Here is a 25,412-nt window from a genome sequence, read left to right on the forward strand (position 1 = left end):
AAAGGATGAAAAGCAAAGTTGACCTCGGCGGAATTTGAACTCAGAACGTAACGGCAGACGAAATACCTATTTCTTTACTACCCACAAGGGGCTAAACACAAAGGGGACAAACAAGGACAGACAAACGGATTAAGTCAATTACATCGACCCCAATGCGTAACTGGTACTTAATTTATCGATCCCCGAAAGGATGAAAAGCAAAGTTGACCTCGGCGGAATTTGAACTCAGAACGTAACGGCAGACGAAATACCTATTTCTTTACTACCCACAAGGGGCTAAACACAAAGGGGACAAACAAGGACAGACAAACGGATTAAGTCGATTACATCGACCCCAGTGCGTAACTGGTACTTAATTTATCGACCCCGAAAGGATGAAAGGCAAAGTCGACCTCGGTGGAATTTGAACTCAGAACGTAACGGCAGACAAAATACGGCTACGCATTTCGCCCGGCGTGCTCACGGTTCTGCCAGCTCGCCGCCTTACATACATGTCTCCTCTCATAACAATAAGCATTTAAACCTAATAATAACAAAGAAAGAAAAGGTAGGTGGGTGCCCAAGCATGGCCACAGCCTTTGGTCTAGAACGCATAAAAAGTAAAATGCAACATCCTCAGTTATTTGCTAATTAAAGTAATTACACTCTTTACTCCTTTACTTGTTTCAGTCATTTGACTGCGGCCATGCTGGAGCAACGCCTTTTAGTCGAGCATATCGACCCCGGGACATATTCTTTGTAAGCCCAGTACTAATTCTATCGGTCTCTTTCTGCCGAACCGCTAAGTGACGGGGACGTAAACACACCAGCATCGGTTGTCAAGCAATGCTAGGGGGACAAACACAGACACAAAAACGCATATATATATATACATATATACGACGGGCTTCTTTCAGTTTCCGTCTACCAAATCCACTCACAAGGCTTTGGTTGAGGCTATAGTAGAAGACACTTACCCAAGGTGCCATGCAGTGGGACTGAACCTGGAACCATGTGGTTGGTAAATAAGCTACTTACCACACAGCCACTCCTGCGCCTATATATATATATATATATATACGACGGGCTTCTTTCAGTTTCCGTCTACCAAATCCACTCACAAGGCTTTGGTCGGCCCAAGGCTCTAGTAGAAGACACTTGCCCAAGATGCCACGCAGTGGGACTGAACCCGGAACCATGTGGTTGGTAAGCAAGCTACTTACCACACAGCCACTCCTGCGCCTTTTTCTGCTGAAAATTCAACACAACAGATTTTCATAAATAAAGCTTAGCCTAACTGGCCTAATATTTTGTTGTTCTTACAAACATTGCCCCCTTTTGGCCTTCCCATTATTGCCCACTCTCGGAACCACTATGAATAAATAAGCTTTACGTATGACAGAGTAATATTTATTTTTAACCCTTTAACATTTCAACTGACCACATCGGCTCAACTATTCTACTTGTTTTATAGTCAAACTGGCCAGATCCAGCTTCTCACACCTACCCAACAACATAACGTATTTTATAAATATAAAAAGCCACATTATCAGAATCTCAAAGATACAAAATAATGCAAGATTAATTCAAAACAATGTGAAAGAAGAGAAAAAAGTTATCGGAAGGTGGCGAGCTGGCAGAACCGTTAGCACGCCGGGCGAAATTCTTAGCAGTATTTCGTCTGCTGCTATGTTCTGAGTTCAAATTCCGCCGAGGTCGATTTTGCCTTTCATCCTTTCGGGGTCGATTAAATAAGTACCAGTTACGCACTGGGGTTGATGTAATCGACAATCCGTTTGTCTGTCCTTGTTTGTCCCCTCTGTGTTTAGCCCCTTGTGGGTAGTAAAGAAATAGGTATTTCGTCTGCTGTTACATTCTAAGTTCAAATTCAGCCGAGGTCGACATATCCATTCATCCTTTCGGGGTCGATTAAATAAGTACCGGTTATACACTGGGGTCGATGTAATCGACTTAATCCCTTTGTCTGTCCTTGTTTGTCCCCTCTGTATGTAGTAAAGAAATAGGTATTTCGTCTGCCGTTATGTTCTGAGTTCAAATTCTGCCAAGGCGGACTTTGCCTTTCATCCTTTCGGGGTCGATTAAATAAGTACCAGTTACACACTGGGGTCGATGTAATCGACTTAATCCGTTTGTCTGTCCTTGTTTGTCCCCTCTATGTTTAGCCCCTTGTGGGTAGTAAAGAAATAGGAAGGGCGATGCATGTCCTGCCCAAAGATAAATTATTCCGCAAATTGTAGCCGACAGCTAAAAGTAGACTTGATCGATGTCTACGCCAAACGCATATCAGTAAAATTTGCATACGACTAAATAAATGATTATTCAAATAATAATCACGACTATGAAAAAGAAAGTGAAGAAAATGAAATACTTATAGAAAGGGAATAAGAGAGGATTACATTCGACAGTAATCCGAATGCTAAAGGGTTAAATCAGAAGGATTGCATCACAGAAACATGGATGGTTTTGAGAGAGAGGGTGGGGGGGGGGGCAGAAAAGAGAGAAAGAGGGGAGAGGGAGGAGGGGAGAGAAAGAGAGAGAGGCGCAGGAGTGGCTGTGCGGTAAGTAGCTTGCTTACCAACCACATGGTTCCGGGTTCAGTCCCATTGCGTGGCACCTTGGGCAAGTGTCTTCTACTATAGCCCCGGGCCGACCAAAGCCTTGTGAGTGGATTTGGTAGACGGAAACTGAAAGAAGCCCGTCGTATATATGTATATATATATATATATATGTGCATGTGTGTGTTTGTCCCCCTAGCATTGCTTGACAACCAATGCTGGTGTGTTTATGTTCCCGTCACTTAGTGGTTCGGCAAAAGAGACCGATAGAATAAGTACTGGGCTTACAAAAGAATAAGTCCCGGGGTCGAGTTGCTCGACTAAAGGCGGTGCTCCAGCATGGCCGCAGTCAAATGACTGAAACAAGTAAAAGAGTATATATATATATATATATTTATTTATATATATATGTGTGTGTGTGTGTGTGTTTGTCTCCCCTAGCATTGCTTGACAACCGATGCTGGTGTGTTTGCGTCCCCGTCACTTAGCGGTCCGGCAAAAAGAGACCGATAGAATAAGTACTGGGCTTACAAAAAGAATAAGTCCCGGGGGTCGAGTTGGTCGATTAAATTAGGCGGTGCTCCAGCATGGCCGCAGTCAAAGCGACTGAAACAAGTAAAAGAGAAGCGGGGAGAGCAAAAGAGAGAGAGAGAGAGAAGGAGAAAGAGAAAGAGATAGAAAGAGGGAGGGAGAGAGAGAGAGAGGGGGGATGGTACATATTTTTTGAAAATTTCAATGCCAGCCAATTTCTCAACAAACAAATACTACTATTTAGCTGTCAAATCGATGCTATCAGCTAAAAAAATAACTCCAACAGCTGCTCTCAAACAGTCAGACACACCACCACCACCAAAACCACCGCCGCCACCACATTCTTTTCCTCTTATCAATGTCACTACTGCTGCTGCTTCTAGCCCTGCTGTTGTAGTTATTAACAGACAAACAAACACCGCTGCCTCCTCCATTCCCCCATGTCAAGGGCAAACACAAGAACGCCATTTAGAAGTTTAGAAGTTTACTCGGCAAATATGTGGTTTCATGTTTTAGTCCCACAGCAAAGCACTTTGAACAACGAGTGTCAGTGTCGTTTGCTATGGCCCTGGGCCTACGATGCCTTAGGAGGGAATTTTGAGAGTTAGAAACTCTAGGAAAGAAAGCTCATATACGCATTGTGAATGTGTACATGCACAAATTTCACCCCAAGTAGTTTTTCGCTATGGAAAAGGACCATATTCGGTAAAATTATATATAACTAGCAGTATCGCCCGGCGTTGCTCCGGTTTGTAAGGGAAATAACTAAATAAGCACTTTTAGAGATGTAAAGTATAATAGCCATCACAATATGGCTAACCACAAAGGGGGGGGGGCTGTTACTGTAGCTTTTTACGTTCCAAGATTTAATAATAAATTTTTAGAGAGTTACTTCCTTATATATGCCAAAAATGCATTAAAAATGGGAAAAAATGATGGTAAATTTTTTTTTAAATCGTAGACGCGCGCTAATACCCAGAAGGGCTCGATATGAATCACGACTATAAGATACCCGCTTTTGGTTAAACTGCACCGCAAAATGTGGGAGTAGTTAGGAATCTAAATCGTAGGAGACAGACCGCACACAACCTCATTTATATATAAAGATTATAACAATGAGGGTCTTTGCAACAGGTTGCTAGACCACATACCGAAAGTATTAGAAATAGCAGCCAGAAGACTTATTTCTTTTACTACAAAAATATGTCCCACATAATTATGTTGATGAAGGAAATGAATCTCTGATTCTAATCCAGAAACGTATGCGTCCATAATTGACCGGAGACTGTTTGATTTCGGTATTTTTCTTTGTTTTTTTGCCATAGTGAGTTACAAATACTGTTGTCTGTATGACATATTTTTGTAGTAAAAGAAATAACAGTCTTCTGGCTGCTATTTCTAATACTTTCGGTATGTGGTCTAGCAACCTGTTGCAAAGACCCTCATTGTTATAATATATATATTGCTTATAACAGATTATTTTTAAAAAAGACACTCATTATCAATGTGGACACCATGTAGGCAGTCATCAAAAAGTTTTTGTTCATCTTGAGGCTGAAAGAGGCTCCTTATCTTTCCTGACGAGAAGATGGCATAATGCACCCTTTATTCCTTCGGAATTAAGAGTATGCCGTCTTCGAAACATGTGTCGAGAGTAAAGGAATTTTGTTAAAATCTTCGTTCGACTCCATTCTTTCATTTATTCATATAAAAAAAAAACATACAAATTTCCACACAAGAACCTGGAGTTTCTACCCTTGACATGTAGCTTCAACCGTGTTTTCTGACGTGAATTTGCTACCGAGGTATCGGTTAACCGAATTTTCCATTCTAGGATAATTCATTCACCTACTTTTATATATATAATATATAATTGTTGGCGTTAGGAAGGGCATCCAGCTGTAGAAACTCTGCCAGATCAGACTGGAGCCTGGTGCAGCTCCTGGCTTCCCAGACCCCGGTCGAACCATCCAACCCGTGCTAGCGCGGAAAACGGACGTTAAACGATGATGATGATGATGATGATACTATATTAGAAGGTTTGGAGATGATGTACAGGTATTTTATATTAGAAGAAATGAGGTACTCAGAAAATCGGATGGTTTATATTTACAGATATTTATTTGTATATTACATGTTTTTATATACATCATATAACTTAGATCATGTATTAGCGCTTTCTCCCATTCTAGTGGGGTTTCCAAATCAAACTAAGTTCCTGTGTGAAAAGTTTTGACCATTTTATAGAGGTATTGAGTGTGTAGTGGTGGGGAGGAATATAAGACAGTACAAGAGGGTGAGAAGGATGAGGAGAAAGTGAGAGAGAGAGAGAATGTGTGTGTGTGTGTGTTTGTATTTGGAATGAGTGCCTTTCATCCAATATCTGTGTTTGTAAGAGGGGACTAAAAAGTTCCTGGTTTGGGGTAAAAGAAAATAGAGGAGGATCAGTTAATTATGATTCTATTTAACCCTGTCATTATTTAATTAGAGATGCTCCGTGTTTCTTTTAATTAATCTTTATATATAAAATTGAAGTTGTGTGTGTGAGACTCTGTCTCCTCCGATTTAGATGAGTCTGAGTTCAATCCACTCACAAGGCTTTGGTTGGCCCGAGACTATAGTCTTGTTTTTATAAGTTTTGAATTAAAATCTTCCACCAAACTTTAGTCACAATTTATGTTCCTAACACTAGCTGAATGATAACTAAGTTATAATACTAAATTCTTTGTTATATTTAAAACTAGCAGTATCGCCCGGCGTTGCTCGGGTTTGTAAGGGAAATAACTATATAAGCATTATTAGAGAGTGTAGAGAGAGGCGCAGAAGAGGCTGGGTGGTAAGTAGCTTGTTTACCAACCACATGGTTCCAAGTTCAGTCCCACTGCGTGGCACCTTGGGCAAGTGTCTTCTACTATAGCCTCGGGCCGACCAAAGCCTTGTGAGTGGATTTGGTAGACAGAAACTGAAAGAAGCCCGTTGTATATATGTATATATATATATGCATGTGTGTGTGTTTGTGCCACTAGCATTGCTTGACAACCGATGCTGGTGTGTTTATGTCCTCGTCACTTAGCGGTTCGGCAAAAGAGACCGATAGAATAAGTATTGGGCTTACAAAAGAATAAGTCCCGGGGGTCGAGTTGCTCGATTAAAAAGGCGGTGCTCCAGCATGGCCGCAGTCAAATGACTGAAACAAGTAAAATTTTTAAAAAATAAAATTTAAAAAAATATATAAATGAAGGCGTGGCTATGTAGTAAGAAGTTTGCTACCCAACCAAATGGTTCCAGGTTCAGTCCCACTGTGTAGCACCTTGGGCAAGTGTCTTCTACTATAACTTCTGATCGACCAAAGCTTAGTTAGTGGACTTGGTAAACAGAAACTGAAAGAAGCCCGTCGTATATATGTGTATATGTATCCACGTGTGTGTATGGATGTGTGATTTTGTGTGTGATTGAGAACCGGCATTGGTGTGTTTACATCCCCATAACTTAGCAGTTTGGCCTTAGAAACTGATAGAATAAGTATCGGGATTTTTTTAAAATTTAAGTACCATGTCCATTTACTCTCTTTTACTCTCTCTTTTACTTGTTTCAGTCATTTGACTGCGGCCATGCTGGAGCACCGCCTTTAGTTGAGCAAATCGACCCCCGGGACTTATTCTTTGTAAGCCCAGTACTTATTCTATCGGTCTCTTTTGCCGAACCGCTAAGTGACGGGGACGTAAACACACCAGCATCAGTTGTCAAGCAATGCTAGGGAGACAAACACAAACACACAAACATATACACACACATACATATACATATATACGCATATATACGACAGTCTTCTTTCAGTTTCCGTCTACCAAATCCACTCACAAGGCATTGGTCGGCCCGGGGCTATAGCAGAAGACACTTGCCCAAGATGCCACGCAGTGGGACTGAACCCGGAACCATGTGGTTGGTTAGCAAGCTACTTACCACACAGCCACTCCTTCAAGGTTGTGCCCCAGCATGGACACAATCTAATGACAAACAAGATAAAAAAATACATGCGTGCCAATATATGTGCATAACAGTAATAAGAATAACAATGATGATAATGAAAATTATAAATATTATTATTAGTGATAAAATAAAAATAGAGGTGTCAATGTTTTATTAATAACAATGAAAGCCACTTTGTATTTTGTGGGGGTCACTGTTTTTAGACAAACCTCCATATCTACAGATATGTTGATATGGATGCTTTTATACCTATCATCATCATTATCATCGTTTGAAATCCCATTTTCCCATGCTTGGATGAGTCAGACAAAACTACATTACGACAGTGATTTCATGCCGATCCTTCATCCCTTTAATGAAAGGGGTTAACCCCTTGACCGATGGAACAATGAAAAGCTTGGAGAGGCTCCCACAGTGAGTTGTAAGTCCGGGGATACTGAAAGAAGCCCGTCATGTATATGTATGTATGTGTGTGTGTGTTTGTGTGTGTCTGTCCCCAACAACATCGCTTGACAACCGATGGTGGCGCGTTTACGTCCCCGTAACTTAACGGTTCGGCAAAAGACACCGATAGAATAAGTACTGGGCTTACAAAGAATAAGTCCCGGGTAGATTTGCTCGACTAAAGGCGGTGCTCCAGCATGGCCTCAGTCAAATGACTGGGAGAAAATGTCTTGACGTGGACAAACATATGTAAACCCATCAACTCAACTCACAATTCAAACACAACCAGTTACCGGTCCAAATATACCCCCCCCCCAGCACATTTCAACTGATAACAAGGTTTGTATTTATACACACCACCGCTTTGTGCTGTCACCACCACCACCCACCTACGCCACACCCCACCACTTCATATCTCTTTCTACTCTGTGCAAACCCACTCTGTTGACATATAAATATCTATCTATCTATCTATCTATTTATCTACCAACCACATGGTTCCGGGTTCAGTCCCACTGCGTGGCACCTTGGGCAAGTGTCTTCTATTTATAGCCTCAGGCCGACCAATGCCTCGTGAGTGGATTTGGTAGATGGAAACTGAAAGAAGCCCATCATATATATATATATATATATATATATATGAGTGGCTGTGTGGTAAGTAGCTTGCTTACCAACCACATGGTTCCGGGTTCAGTCCCACTGTGTGGCACCTTGGGCAAGTGTCTTCTACTATAGTTGATTTTGTAGACGGAAACTGAAAGAAGCCCGTCGTATATATGTATGTGTATATATATGTGTGTGTGTGTGTGTGTGTGTGTGTGTGTGTGTGTGTGTTTGTCCCCCTAGCATTGCTTGACAACCGATGCTGGTGTGTTTACGTCGCCGTCACCTAGCGGTTCGGCAAAAGAGACCGATAGAATAAGTACTTGGCTTACAAAGAATAAGTCCCGGAGTCGATTTGCTCGACTAAAGGCGGTGCTCCAGCATGGCCGCAGTCAAATGACTGAAACAAGTAAAAGAGAGAGAGAGAGAGAGCAATTGCTTTCTCCATAGTCATATTCCAATGATGACCATATTTGTCGCAAAAAATCACGCAGAGTAGGAAAAAAAAATTATTACAAATAATCGCTGGATTTCACAATTAATTTTGATTATTCCTAAAGTAAATAAAAATTGTTATCATACAAAAAAAATTACATAACAAAAAAAAACAAACAAAAAAAAAAAAAAAATCACTGCAAATTATCGCAGTAATGAAAATCCAAAATTTCAGGGTCCGGATTTGGACCCAGAATATTTTTGATTTACTCACAGAGTCAGCCAGATTCCACAATGGTATGATATGTTAGGCTACAGCCTGTAGGAGTAAAGTTGAAAAAGTGTGACACACTGACACACACATTTATTATATTAGATACATACATACATATCATCATCACCATCATCATCGTTTAACATCTGTATGGGTAGGATGGTTGACAGGAGCCGGCCAGGTAGAAAACTACCCAAGGCTACTGTGTCTGTTTTGGCTGGATTTTTACAGTTGTATGCCCTTCCCAACACCTAGCCTTCTTCAGTGTGGACTAGATGCTTTTTATGTGGCACACACAGAGTATATAGACATGCCCATGTATTATTTACCTACCATGAACACAATATCCTATATGCTTGTATAAAACCATTGCAGCGTGGAAGGTGTTTATAAGCCACTAGCAGTATCGCCCGGCGTTGCTGGGGTTTGTAAGGGAAATAACTATATAAGCATTTTTAGAGAGTTACTTCCCTTATATAACCCAAGCAAAAATCATTAAGAATACGGAAAAATGATGGTAAATTTTTTGTTAAATCGTAGACTCATCATAGATGCGCGCTAATACCCGGAAGGGCTCGATATGAATCACGACTATAAGATACCCGCTTTTGGTTAAACTGCACCACAAAATGTGGGAGTAGTTAGGAATCTAAATCGGAGGAGACAGAGTCTCACACACACAACCGTTAGATTCACTTCAACATTTAAATTCAATTTGTCGAAATATTTTCGTCGCTTTGTGACCGCGACCTGTTCACTGACAAAACTTCGTACATATATATCATGAACTAACTGTTACTTCCTCAGATGCAGCACGAAGTTTTGTCAGTGAACAGGTCGCGGTCTCAAAGCGACGAAACTATTTTGACAAATTAAATGTTGAAGTGAATCTAACGGTTTTTGTGCGTTTCTTAAATGGCTTATAAACACCTTCCATGCTGCAATTGTTTTCGTCCCAGCACGCGATCTGAGATCAAGTCACTTGCTATGCAAGTACATCTCCGTAATTGTATAAAAACCATTCGCAAAAAAAAAAAACCAACATATGCTATGTGAATGTCTCTTATTAGAATAAAATGCTGATTATTTTTTTAGTGCCACTCCTCAGTACCAGACGCCTGGTCTGCTGGAAATGATAGCAGCTCGCTTCTACACACAATATTATATTTCAAGCGAACACACAGTCACTGATTTTGAAACAAACAAAATTGCTACTTTTAAAATATCAGGATGTACAAACTTCCATATGCTTTATTATTATTATTATCATTATTATTATTAATTAATTATTATATTATTATTATCATTATTATTATTAATTAATTATTATATTATTATTATCATCATTATTAATTATTCTTTTTATTTATTATCATTAATTAATTATTATTATTTATTTATTATTAATTAATTATTATCATTATTAATTAATTATTATTTATTTATTATTAATTAATTAATATCATTATTAATTAATTAATATTATTATTAATTAATTAATATATCATTATTATTATTAATTATTATTATTATTATTATTAATTATTATTATTATTATTAAAATGAATAGAAAAGTAGTGAGCTGGCTGAATTGTTAGGACAGCAGGCAAAATGCTAAGCAGTATTTCATTCACCCTTATGTTCTGAGTTCAAATTCTGCCGAGGTTGACTTTACCTTTCATCTTCGTTTTTGTAAATTCTCACTATATATATATATATATATTATATATACACACACACAAAGATACCAAATATGGGGGAGGTTTGTTCAGAGGTGATCTAAACGATGTATGTATGTATATATATATATAATATATATATATATATTATATATATATATATTACACACACACAAAGATACCAAATATGGGGGAGGTTTGTTCAGAGGTGATCTAAACGATGTATGTATGTATATATATATATATATATATATATATATATATATATATATATATATATATATACACACACAATATTTACCTACAACAAACACACACACACACACACATACAATATCCTGTATGTTTGTATACTCTTTTTACTCTTTTACTTGTTTCAGTCATTTGACTGCGGCCATGCTGGAGCACCGCCTTTTTAGTCGAGCAACTCGATCCCCGGGACTTATTCTTTTCTAAGCCCAGTACTTATTCTATCGGTCTCTATTGCCGAACCGCTAAGTAACGGGGACATAAACACACCAGCATCGGTTGTCAAGCAATGCTAAGGGGACAAACACAGACACACAAACGCACATATATATATATATACATATATACGACGGGCTTCTTTCAGTTTCCATCTACCAAATCCACTCACAAGGCTTTGGTCGGCCCGAGGCTATAGTAGAAGACACTTGCCCAAGGTGCCACGCAGTGGGACTGAACCCGGAACCATGTGGTTCATAAGCAAGCTACTTACCACACACTCACTCCTACGCCTATATATATATATATATATATATATGCGACGGGCTTCTTTCAGTTTCCGTCTATAAAATCCACTCACAAGGCTTTTGTCAGCCCAAGGCTATAGTAGAAGACACTTGCCCAAGGTGCCACGCAGTGGGACTGAACTCGGAACCATGTGATTGGTAAAGAAGCTACTTACCACAAAACCATTTTGTGAGTATCTCTCACTAGATTAGAACGCAGACTGACAACCCACAAATACATGTATTCATGCACATAAACAATAAACGTATAATAGTTCTTGAAATTCATGGCAAGTTTCCAAACCCATTTTGTGTGTAGGAATGAAACTGGATAACTTGCAAAATGTCTGGATGAAGTAAGGCAAGGAGCTGTTTTCTCATTCATTATATTCAGCATGACTTTCCAACACCTTTATAAACAACATTGATTCACGTACAGGCAACACTTCCAGCTATTCTCCACACTACTAATCTTTATATATATACTAGCAGTATTGCCCGGCGTTGCTCGGGTTTGTAAGGGAAATAACTATAAAGCATTTTTAGAGAGTTATAGCCAAAAAATAGCAAAAAAGATGATGGTAAATTTTTTTTTTGAGAGTTAAAAAGGTCGAGTTGCTTCCCCTAGACAGTCTGTGGTTTGTGTTTCTGATTCTCGACCCCATGTCGAATTTATCGATTTTTTTCCAGAACTGGGGGAACTTTTCAAAATTTTTGCTGCGTTAGTTTTGAATTATGACATTGGGCTATGTGTGTGTCAAGTTTCATCAGAATTAGTTGAAAGCCATGGTCAGGGAGAGGGTACAACCTAACAGACACACAGACAAACTGCCGTTTATATAGAGAGAGATAAAACTGAGAATGTGTGTCAGTCTGTCTGTCTGTGTTTCCCTAAAACTTGAAAACTACACAACCAATTTCATTCAAATTTTACACATGCCTTACTTAGGGTCCATGTAGTTTCATGGGCAAAAAAAATGTTCAAAGCAATATCATATCTTCACTATTACGTGTTAAAAGTGAAACAAAAATATTTCTCTATCTTATGTCAGATGCTTCACTTTAACAATAAAAATAATAATAACAATTGAATTATATGTAGTAAGTAATAATTAAAAGCAAACTAAAGTATAATATAATCGTAACATAATAAAAAAGTAAAAATAGCAATTGGTATAAAATTGCATCAATGATTTGAACTTGAATAAGTGGTTTCACATGAATGGGAATAAATTAAAAATAAAATTAGCGTGCAGAAATGGAATAGTCCAGATGGATAATAAAAAATTAAATTAAAGAAAAGACCATTGTCTATAAAGTATACAATGTAGAGAAAAAAGAAGAGCTAACAATTCCTGTCTGTTATATATTTTGAGTATTGTTATCACTAGCGATATCAAGATGTAACTTTGTATTTTGCATTTTGTGTATAGATGTATATATATATAGATGTACATGTAATATGTACACACACATATATATATATATATATATATATATATGTATGTATAGACATATATACATGCACTAGCACTATGACCCGCAACGACGGGTCTTTAATGCCAGTATAACTATAGACCTATGTTGATCTCCAAGAAAACCTGGATACTAGAACCTCAGGCTTATCTCCTGTCTTGTGGTGACCCCAACTTTAGCTGGGATAAGTAAACCCTTCAGTATTCAGATTACTCTGTCAAACATAATACTTTTTATAACAAAATCTTTTTTAAAAAACTGGAAATATAATGATGAGAAAATAATAGGCATATTTTCATTTCTTTTTTTTTTTAAATATGTTTTTATCCAAATCGGAATCGAAATTGAACCAATCCTATGACTGGCACCCGGCAGTTGCCAGGACCGCTGGACTGACTCCTGTGCAGGTGGCAAGTGAAGAAACACCATTTCGACCCTGTGCTTGAGGAGATCCATTGAGTCAAGTACACCGACATCAAAATCAATGGAAACTGTAGTTGTGATCCCTGTGCCGGTGGCAAGTAAAAAGCACCATCTGAATGTGGCCGATGCCAGCGCCGCCTAGACAGACTTCCGTGCCGGTGGCACGTAAAATGCACCATCTGAACATGGCCGATGCCAGTGCCGCCTAGACTGGCTTCCGTGCCGGTGGCACGTAAAAAGCACCATCCGAATCGTGGCCGATTGCCAGACTCCCCTGGCACCTGTGCAGGTGACACATAAAAAGCACCCACTACACTCACGGAGTGGTTGGTGTTAGGAAGGGCATCCAGCTGTAGAAACACTGCCAGATCAGACTGGGCCTGGTGCAGCCTTCTGGCTCCCCAGACCCCAGTTGAACCGTCCAACCCATGCTAGCATGGAAAAACGGACGTTAAACGATGATGATGATGATTCCTATATTTCGTTATATTATTACTATCTTTATATATTCATATATTTTCATGGTTTTAATACATCAACATGTGTTTTATTTTGGTCAATTTTTATCTTAATTAAATCCATACACATGTGTTCATTATAGTTTGCCTGACTTAAACTTTTCTCATTTCACTTATTATTCTTGTCTAATGTCTCTGGCTCAACTGGAGCACTTCAATGCGGTCCGAGTGTTTCATAAGAAAAATATAACAATGTACATGTACGTGTGTATATAAAATGTAAGCATTGTAGCCAGTTTGCAAGCAACAACCGGGTGGATATGTGAAACCCTGATTTATAACTGCAGACAGGCGAGGGACTGTAATCCACTTAAACAAATGTAAATTCCACTTTCTGGTAACACTGGACAATTGATACTGCCTGTAACGAATACCCGGGTACATGCTCCTGCTCATACAGCTATGTACAAGACGCACAATCGTTTGACCAAATTGCACAATCTGTTACATATCTGATATCAACATGCCACGTAATACTAAATTCTTCGTTATATTTAAAGTAATTGAAAGAAATACAGAGCATCTCAAAATAAATATGGTAATGAAAGGGTTAATGGAATGTGAAGACGCAGGCTGCAAAGCGGAACATTTTCCAATCGAAGTCGGATGTAGAGGGTTTGTTGGACACAGTGTGAGACGAATGTTGCTATCGCTAAGCCTAACTCATTGTAAAGTCAATACCACCATCACCGATATCCAATCTACAATGGGGAAGGCTAGCCACTGGATTTGGTTAAAAAGAGACGATGAGCGATGGCTAGAAGGATATTGAGTTTAACTTCATAACCAGCTGATCTAGCAAGCGGGGCCTCATACCAGTGAGGGGGGCCGGTGCGCATTGATGCCGTCGAGAGGTAGGCCCCGAAATGGAGAAGGCTAGCCACTGGATTTGGTGAAAAAGAGACGATGAGCGATGGGTAGAAGGATATTGAGTTTAACTTCATAACCAGCTGATCTCTCTCTATATATACATATATATATATATATATATATATATATATATAATATATATATATATATCATAGGTGCAGGAGTGACTGTGTGGTAAGTAGCTTGTTTACCAACCACATGGTGCCGGGTTCAGTCCCACTACGTGGCACCTTGGGCCGACCAAAGCCTTGATTGGATTTGGTAGACGGAAACTGAAAGAAGCCCATTGTGTGTGTGTGTGTGTATATATATATATATATATATATATATATATATATCATAGGTGCAGGAGTGGCTGTGTGGTAAGTAGCTTGTTTACCAACCACATGGTGCCGGGTTCAGTCCCACTACGTGGCACCTTGGGCCGACCAAAGCCTTGTGAATGGATTTGGTAGACGGAAACTGAAAGAAGCCCGTTGTATATATATATATATATATATATAATCATAGGTGCAGGAGTGGCTGAGTGGTAAGTAGCTTGTGAGTGGATTTGGTAGACGGAAACTGAAAGAAGCCCGTCGTATATATGTATATGTATATGCATGTGTGTGTGTTTGTCCCCCTAGCATTGCTTGACAACCGATGCTGGTGTGTTTATGTCCCCGTTACTTAGCGGTTCAGCAAAAGAGACCAATAGAATAAGTACTGGGCTTACAAAATAATAAGTCCCGGTGTCAATTTGCTTGATTAAAGGTGGTGCTCCAGCATGGCCGCAGTCAAATGACTGAAACAAGTTAAAGAGTAAAGAGAGAGAGTATATACATACGCACATACACATATAGGAGTGGCTGTGTGGTAAGTAGCTTGCCTACCAACCACATGGTTCTGAGTTCAGTCCCACTGCGTGGCACCTTGGGCAAATGTCATTTACTACAGCCTCAGGCCAACCAAAGCCTTTTGAGTGAATTAGGTAGACGGAAACTGAAAGAAGCCCATTGAATATATGTGTGTGTGTTTGTCTGTTTGTGTCCCCACCATCGCTTGACAACCGATGCTGGTGTGTTTATATCCTTGTAACTTAGCGGTTCGGCAAAAGGGACCGATAGGATAAGTACTAGGCTTACAAAGAATAAGTCATAGGGTTGACTTGCTTGACTAAAGGCAGTGCTCCAGCATGGCCGCAGCCAAATGATAAATACTCTCTCTCTTTACTCTTACTTGTTTCAGTCATTTGACTGCGGCCATGCCGGAGCACCGCCTTTAGTCGAGCAAATCGACCCTGGAACTTATTCTTTGTAAGCCCTGGACTTATTCTATCGGTCTCTTATGTCATTTACTTGTATATATGTGTATATATACTACATATATATACACATATATACGACGGGCTTCTTTCAGTTTCCATCTACCAAATCCACTCACAAGGGTTTGGTCGGCCTGAAGGCTATAGTAGAAGACACTTGCCCAAGGTGCCACGCAGTGGGACTGAACCTGGAACCATGTAGTTCGTAAGCAAGCTACTTACCACACAGCCACTCCTGCGCTTTTAAAAAATGTATAAAAAAAAGGAAGAAAACACACACAAACTCAATATTTCTTTGTTTTCATGCTTTTTTAAAATTCAGCCTGAGCAAGCAACTAAAACTCAGATATGGGTGAACACACCAAGGCCAGCACTAGGAAGAAATTCCAACCATGACAATCCTACAAGTAAACAACAAAAGAAACAAAAAGGAAACAAGCGGACTCACAAAGCACAGGTATGTTTGTATGTGTGGTTAGGTTGTTGACCGTGTCCTTGAGTTCTGAGTTCAGTCCCACTGTAGGACACCTAGAGAAACATCTCCACTAAGGCCTTACATGTGGACTCCTTGAATGGGAAACTTATGACCATCAAATCATCATCGTTTAATGTCCGTTCTCCATGCTAGCATGGGTTGGACGGTTCGACCGGGGATCTGGGAAGCCAGAAGGCTGCACCAGGCTCCAGTCTGATTTGGCAGTGTTTCTAACAGCTGGATGCCCTTCCTAACGCCAACCACTCTGTGAGTGTAGTGGGTGCTTTTTACGTGCCACCTACACAGGTGCCAGGCGAGGCTGGCAAATGGCCACGATCAGATTGGTGCATTTTACATGCCACTGGCACGGATGCCAGTCGAGGCGGCACTGGCATCAGCCACGATTCGGATGGTGCTTTTTACGTGCCACCGGCATGGATGCCAGTCAAGGTGACACACACTCATATTCGTTCATTCCTCATCTTTGCCTGCTTAATCCTGGGAGGGTCATGGTGGGTGTACCAGTGGGGTGGGATTGGGGAGCAGAGTCCTCAAGCTTGTCTCTCATCGGAGCCTGTCAGAAACAACTGAAGACGTTCGACCTTTATTCTCTAGAAAAACGATGACGCCGTGGTGATCTCATTCTTGCTCACAACATCATAAGCGGAAAGTGTAACCTCTCGAAAGAGCTGTTCTTCACTCCTGCTCCAGAGCGTTGGCTGCGGGGTCACTCCGAAAAGCTCTATCTGCGACGATTTCATCTCAATCGAAGGAGAGGGGCTTTCTCCGTCCGGGTTGCGGATCCGTGGAATAAGCTGCCAGACGAGATAGTGAAGATGCCGACGACCGCTCGGTTCAAAGTCTCTCTTGACCAGAAATGGCCTGAACTCTTTGCATGAACACCCTCCCTGTACATAACTCCATGTCCCCCTACATGGCCTTGCTTTTTGCTTTTTGAGCCAAAAAATTAACTAACTAACTAACTGTTACCAAATGGTGGTTGTTGGGTCTCCAAGTGAGACCAACCCAGCTCATTGCTGGTTCGCCCCTCAGACACTGTAAAACCTATCCAGCAGTTTTTTCCAAGACATTCTTACCACACGTCTGTGTTATTGGATCTGTGATCCCTAAATTTGCAGAGGTAGTATCTCTATCTGGAGCACCTCTCTGACCTGTGGGCAACACACTTTAATAAGTAACATTACTTCACAGACCCTGTGGAGGAATCCCATCTTAGCTATTTATCATCCTCATCAATTAGAATCCATTTGCCATGCTGGCATGGGTTGGACGGTTTGACTGGAACTGGTAAGCCAGAGAGCTGCACCAGTCTTCTATGGCTGAATGCCCTTCCCAATGCCAACTACTCCAAAATGAGCACCCTTCACGTGTCACCGGCTTGGGTGCCCTTCACGTGTCACCGGCACGGGTGCCCTTCACGTGTCACCGGCACGGGTGCCCTTCAAATGTCACCGGCACGGGTGCCCTTCAAATGTCACCGGCACGGGTGCCCTTCGAATGTCACCGGCACGGGTGCCCTTCGAATGTCACCGGCACGGGTGCCCTTCATGTGTCACCGGCATGGGTGCCCTTCATGTGTCACCGGCATGGGTGCCCTTCATGTGTCACCGGCACGGGTGCCCTTCATGTGTCACCGGCACGGGTGCCCTTCATGTGTCACCGGCACGGGTGCCCTTCATGTGTCACCGGCACGGGTGTCTTTCGAATGTCACCGGCATGGGTGCCCTTCGAATGTCACTGGCATGGGTGCCCTTCGAATGTCACTGGCATGGGTGCCCTTCGAATGTCACTGGCACGGGTGCCCTTCGAATGTCACTGGCACGGGTGCCCTTCGAATGTCACTGGCACGGGTGCCCTTCGAATGTCACTGGCACGGGTGCCCTTCGAATGTCACTGGCACGGGTGCCCTTCGAATGTCACTGGCACGGGTGCCCTTCGAATGTCACTGGCACGGGTGCCCTTCGAATGTCACTGGCAGGGTGCCTTCGAATGTCACTGGCACGGGTGCCCTCGAATGTCACTGGCACGGGTGCCCTTCGAATGTCACTGGCACGGGTGCCCTTCGAATGTCACTGGCACGGGTGCCCTTCGAATGTCACTGGCACGGGTGCCCTTCGAATGTCACTGGCACGCGCGCCCTTCGAATGTCACTGGCACGCGCGCCCTTCACGTGTCACTGGCACAGGCGCCCTTCACGTGTCACTGGCACAGGCGCCCTTCACGTGTCACTGGCACAGGCGCCCTTCACGTGTCACTGGCACAGGCGCCCTTCACGTGTCACTGGCACAGGCGCCCTTCACGTGTCACCGGCATGGGTGCCCTTCGAATGTCACTGGCACGGGGGCCAGGTGAGGCTGGCAAACGGCCACGTTTGGATGGTGCGTTTTACTTGCCACTGGCACGGGGACCAGGTGATGATGGCAACGGCCACGATCGGATGGTGCTTTTTATGTGCCAGGCGAGGCTGGCAAACGGCCACGGTCAGATGGTGCTTTTTACGTGCCACTGGCACGGGGGCCAGATGGTGCTGGCAACGGCCACGATCGGATGGTGTTGGCATTTAAAAAGGACATCCTTGTAGAAGTTTTCTATGTAAAACTGTGCCGGTCACTTACTGTGGAGGGAACCTGTAGAAAAAGGAGACCCAAGAAGACATGGGATGAGGCGGTGAAGCATGATCTTCAAATAATGGGCCTCACAGGGGCGATGACGATTGAGACCTTTGGCAATTTTCTTTTCTGTGCTTGAGAATGCATGTCAAGCCAAATGAAATCGTAGTCAAAGCCAGTGCCGGTGACATTCGAAGGGCACCTGTACCGGTGACACGTGAAGGGCACCCATGCCAGTGACACATGAAGGGCACCTATGCCTCCATGAGGCCCAATGCTCAAAGGGTGCTTTTTACGTTCCACCAGCATTGGCCACGATGCTGCCGTGATAGAGAGAGGGAGGATGAAGGGAGTAGAGAGAGGTGTAAAATGAGAGGGGGAGGCTACAGTGAAAGAGAGGAAGTAGAGAGACATATAGAATGTGAGAGAGGAAAAGTAGAGAGAAAGAGGGTAAAGAGAAAAGAACATTCAGAAGGGGAGAAAGACGGAGGAGGAGGAAAGGAGAAACATAAAAGAATGACGTAAGAGTGACAGTTGGAGGGAGACTAGTGCGATGTAGGATGAGAGAGAGAGAGAGGAAGTAGAGAGTGACTATAGAGATCAAGTGAGAGAGAGAGAGAGAGAGAGAGAGAGGGAGGGAAACCGTAAAGAGAAAGGATCTGGTTTAATTTCTTCCAACCACTTAAAATATTTCAAATTTTATTTTGTTTTTTTCAAGTCACATCCTTGTAGAAGTTTTCTATGATGATGCAACTTTCTCTATGGGGGGAAAAAAACAAAAATAATGAATGTGATTTTTATATACCAGCACCATCCGATCGTGGCCGTTGCCAGCCTCGCCTGGCCCCTGTGCCGGTGGCACGTAAAAAGCACCCTCCGATCGTGGCCGTTGCCAGCCTCGCCTGGCCTCCTTGCCGGTGGCACATAAAAAGCACCATCCGACCGTGGCCAGCCTCGCCTGGCCCCAGTGCCGGTGGCACATAAAAAGCACGATCCAATTGTGGCCGTTGCCAGCCTCGTCTGGCCTCCGTGCCAGTGGCACATAAAAAGCACCATCCGATCATGGCCGTTGCCAGCCTCGCCTGGCCTCCTTGCCGGTGGCACATAAAAAGCATCATCCGACCGTGGCCGTTGCCAGCCTCGCCTGGCCTCCGTGCCAGTGGCACATAAAAAGCACCATCCGATCATGGCCGTTGCCAGCCTCGCCTGGCCTCCTTGCCGGTGGCACATAAAAAGCACCATCCGACCGTGGTCATTTGCCTGCCTCGCCTGGCCTCCGTGCCGGTGGCACATAAAAAGCACCATCCGATCGTGGCCGTTGCCAGCCTCGTGTGGCACATAAAAAGCACCATCCACGTGGCCGTTGCCAGCCTCGCCTGGCCTCCGTGCCGGTGGCACATAAAAAGTACCCACTACACTCACGGAGTGGTTGGCGTTAGGAAGGGCATCCACCTGTAGAAATACTGCCAGATCAGGCTGGAGCCTTGTGCAGCCTCCTGGCTTCCCAGACCCCAGTTGAACCATCCAACCCATGCTAGCATGGAAAGCGGACGCTAAATGATGATGATGAAACACGATCATCAACTTCTATATTTATAAAAATGTTGATGGGCAACAGATTTTTTAAAAAGTGGGGCACCAGAAGAAAAGGTTGGGAAACACTGAGCTGGAGTGAGTGCCACCCAGGGTGGCCTTTCCGTTTGCCACCCCCCCGACCCCACAAAAAAAAACATTAGTTACAACACCCAAAGTGCCCCTTTAAAAGTGTCACCTGGGGCAGACTGTCCCTACCGCCACCCTCTTAACTACGCTAGTGGAGAGTAGAGACTACAGTTGAAATATGGTAAGAAAACATGGTTTTAGCAATGTTATCAAGCTTACTGACTAACCACCAAACTTGACCTGTTCTAGCACTGATATTCTATATACTGCTGGCAGAGAAATGAGTAACTGCTATCTCTAGCAGTTGAGTGTCCATCACTGAGAAGGCCAAGAAAGGTTGAAACCACCTGGGCTGGTGGTAGCAGGGATTTTGCACCTAAAGACAATATAAGAGTGTCTCTCAGGGTAACTACCACAGTAAAGTTTGTCCCAACATCATCATCATCATTTAATGTCCGTTTTCCGTGCTAGCACAGGTTGGACGGTTCGACCGGGGTCTGGGAAGCCAGGAGGCGGCACCAGGCTCCAGTCTGATGTGGCAGCGTTTCTACAGCTGGATGCCCTTCCTAATGCCAACCACTCCGTGAGTGTAGTGGGTGCTTTTTATGTGCCACAGGCACAGGTGCCAGGGGAGTCTGGCAGCAGCCACGATCGGTTGGTGCTTTTTACGTGCCACAGGCACAGGTGCCAGGGGAGTCTGGCAGCAGCCACGATCGGTTGGTGCTTTCTACGTGCCACTGGCACAGAAGCCAGTCAAGGCGGCGCTGGCATCGGCCACGTTCGGATGGTGCTTTTTACGTGCCACCGGCACAGGTATCACAACTACTATTTCCATTGATATTTATTTCGATGTCCATGTGATGCAAATTTGAAACTGACCGCTCCTTAAAGAAGTGCCCATCTCTGCTATCGCTCACATGTTCCATGACGGAAAACGTGGAGGTGGGGGACCAAGAAAACATGGGACGAAGTACTGAAGAACAACGCTAAACCTTTCAGGCAAGATGACAAAGGACCAAAATGCCTAGCGCTTTGCTGTACTGAAAAAGACCTGTACTCCACAGCAGAAATGTTAAAACTGGTCCCTTCAAGACTTAATACACTTAGTACACTCATTAAGTGATTGGTATTAGGAAGGGCATCCAGCTGTAGAAACCACGTCAAATAAGACTGAAATTTGGAGCAGCTCCCTGATTTTCCAGTTCTGGTCAAATCGGCCATGTCAGCACGGACAACGGACTTTAAATTATGATGATTATATATATATATATATATATATATATATAGGCGCAGGAGTGGCTGTGTGGTAAGTAGCTTGCTAACCAACCACATGGTTCCAGGTTCAGTCCCAGTGTGTGGCATCTTGGGGCAAGTGTCTTCTGCTATAGCCCCGGCCAACCCAATGCCTTGTGAGTGGATTGGTAGACGGAAACTGAAAGAAGCTGTCGTAATATGTATTATATATATATATATAATTATATGTGAGTGTATAGTTGTGTGTCTGTGTTTGTCCCCCTAGCATTGCTTGACATCCCTGTGTGTTTGCATCCCTGTCAATTAGCGGTTCGGCAAAAGAGACCGATAGAATAAGTACTGGACTTACAAAGAATAAGCCCCGGGGTCGATTTGCTCAACTAAAGGCGGTGCTCCAGCATGGCCGCAGTCAAATGACTGAAACAAGTAAAAGAGTAAAAGAGATATATATGTATATATACATATATATAACGGGTTTCTTGCAGTTTCCGTCTACCAAATCCACTCACAAGGCTTTGGTTGGTCCGAGGCTACAGTAGAAGACACTTGCCCAAGGTGTCTCGCGGTGGGACTGAACCCAGAACCGTGTGGGTGGGAAGGTATGTAAAAGATAATATATTTTAATAGCATACTTCCTGTCAATAAATGAGTTTTTTCTTACACACACACACACACTTGCTTGGTGCAGGGATGGAGTAAGAATTTAAATTATAAAAAGTGTATTTTGCTTAAATCTCAGCAATGGACCCCCGTTGGGCGCATCATCATTCCATTAAATGTGTTTATGGGGAGAAATGTATTGAAAAATATCAATACATGTCTAAAGTGACAAAGAAACGAGGAAGGTATCAGGTAGGCGTGGGATGCGCTAAAACTCCTTTTAATCACATACCTTTTCGTCTGGAAATTATAAACATAAATATGTTGCAGATTCGGGCTATCCATATTTTAAAACTATGATTTCGAGAGCGGAAATTTTAGAATTTGCGGAAGGGGAGGGGTTAATTTCTTTTTTTAATTATGCGTAGAAGGCAAGGAAAATTCTCAGAAATTTTGTGGAAATTCCCCAACATGAAAAAAATTTATGAGGGGTTATACAAGATGCTTAAACCACAATTCTGCTTTTAATTTTTTTTTTATAAGGAACTTATTTTTCAAATCCTATTTCGTCTGTTTGGCTAACCAAACGTGTGTGGCTGTATTGAACAGAGGCGCTTTGAATCTTAGAAGAATAACAAGGAATTTCAATCAAACTGTTTTGATCCCTACATGTAACTCCCAATAAATGTGTTGAATGACCCTTCTTTTGTCTATCCACAAAGGAAAAGATCCTCTCTCTCATATATATATATATATATATATACTCTTTACTCCTTGTTTCAGTCATTTGACTGTGGCCATGCTGAAGCACCGCCTTTAGTCGAGCAAATCGACCTCAGGACTTATTCTTTGTAAGCCTAGTACTTATTCTATCGGTCTCTTTTGCCGAACCGCTATTTAACGGGGACGTAAACACACCAGCATCGGTTGTGAAGCGATGTTGGGGGAACAAACACATACACATATGACGGGCTTCTTTCAGTTTCCGCCTACCAAATCCACTCACAAGGCTTTGGTCGGCCCGAGGCTATAGTAGAAGACACTTGCGCAAGGTGCCACGCAGTGGGACTGAACCCGGAACCATGTGGTTGGTAAGCAAGCTCCTTACCACACAGCCACTCCTATCCCTATCTGCCCTTGTAAATCCCTCTATTCCGTTTTCTATACATATATATATATATATATATACACACACACACACAGACATACATATGTAGAGAGTAAGATTACATGAATGAAGGAGGCTGGATATACAACGATAAGAGCAGAAGATGTTCCAATAAAATGATGCATAGAAATATTCACAGGTGTGTATATACCTATGATTTAAAAAAAAAAAAACTAAGTAAAAGATCTTGAAACAGCTTATATCGAGGAAAAAGACAAAAAATAAAAGAGGGCAGCAAGCCGCTACAGGAATCGAACCCTGTCCCTCCAGATTTGCAGCATCTGGTAAAGATTAAGGGTGGGGGGGAGAGGATGGGATAGAGAAGGAGGGCGAAAAGCGAGAGAGGGAAGAAGATGGCGAGAGAGAGGAGGAGGAGCAAATAAAGCAAGAGAGAGGGTAAGAAAGGAGCAAGAGAGGAAGACGACATAAGAGAGAGAGAGAGAGAGAGAGGAAGAGGGGGAGCGAGAGGACGAGGGAAGAGAGGGAGGGAGGAGGAATAGCGACTGAGAGGAGGAATATAAAGCCAAGAGAGGGGAGGCAAGAAGGCGCAAGAGAGGAAGACGCGATATCAAAGAGACGAGAGAGAGAGAAGAGGAGGAGGAGGATAAAATAAAGAAAGAGACGGGGAGGAAGGAAAGAGCAAAACAGGAAGACGATATGAGACGAGAGAGAGAGAGGAGGAGGAGAAATAAAGCCAGAGAGGGGCAAGAAAGGAAAGAGCAAGGAAGGGGGAGGAAATAAGGAGCAAGAGAGAAAGACGATATAAACGAGAGAGAGAGAAAGAGGAGGAGTAATAAAGCAAGAGAGGGGTAGGAAAGGAGCAAGAGAGAAAGACGATATAAGAGAGAAAGAGGAGGAGAAAGGAGAAATAAAGCAAGAGAGGTAGGAAAGGAGAAGAGAGGAGGAAGACGATATAAGAGAAGACGAGAGAGAGAGAGAGAGGAGGAGAAATAAGCAAGGAGCAAGGGAAGGAAAGAAGAGGCAGAGAGGAAGACGAGAGAGAGAGAGGAGGAGAAATAAAGCAAGAGAGGAGGAGAGAGAGGAGAGAGAAAAAAAACCTTCAACGAAAACATTTTAAACTTATGATTTTTGCGAATTCTACATTCACACGGAAAAAGTTGGTTTAGCGAAATCCATTGAAATACCCTCGTGAGAAAAAACATATACACGGTATGTGCCATATACCATATATCTGCGTGTATGTGCCATATAATATATATACATATACATATATATATAAAAATATGTAGCCTATATTGCGCATATATTTGCGCGTATATATAGCATGAGTGACAGATTTCTACCATCTATATAATATATATATATTTTATATATACATGTATGTATGTAATATATTATATATATACGTATATATACACGAGGTGTGAATGAGAGAAAGGGAGAGATGTGTAGGAGATATATAAACAAGAAATCAATTAACATACGTGTGTATATATTACTAAGCTAATTATAGTGAGTTAAATTAATAGAGGACGAATGTATCTACACACGCGTGGTGTATAGGATAGAAAGTTTACATTAAGTATGTATACACACACACACAGCGAGATATTACATTACGGATGTATACATGCTCGTCTTTGTTCGTGATGTGTACATATATATATATATAGATACACATACAGACACATAAGATATCACACGCATACATATAGATAACACACGCAGACATATATATACACACACAGACATATATATCACACACACATACAAGACAGATACACACACATACATAACATAGACACATAC

General features: G+C 42.3%; 2 protein-coding genes across 3 annotated transcripts in view; both read right to left on the reverse strand.

Moving 5' to 3' along the window:
* Window positions 1-25,412, reverse strand: part of LOC118768538 — a 492,176-nt gene that overhangs the window by 307,630 nt on the left and 159,134 nt on the right. The gene's annotated exons all lie outside the window — the stretch shown is intronic.
* Window positions 16,196-25,412, reverse strand: part of LOC115226763 (laminin subunit alpha) — a 50,421-nt gene continuing 41,204 nt past the window's right edge. The window contains exon 12 of the mRNA XM_029797783.2: window positions 16,196-16,254. Coding sequence (XP_029653643.1) covers window positions 16,196-16,254 — 59 coding nt within the window. The remainder of the gene's footprint in view (window positions 16,255-25,412) is intronic.

Source organism: Octopus sinensis, linkage group LG30 (genome assembly GCF_006345805.1).
Source record: "Octopus sinensis linkage group LG30, ASM634580v1, whole genome shotgun sequence".
Taxonomy (NCBI): Eukaryota; Metazoa; Mollusca; class Cephalopoda; order Octopoda; family Octopodidae; genus Octopus; species Octopus sinensis.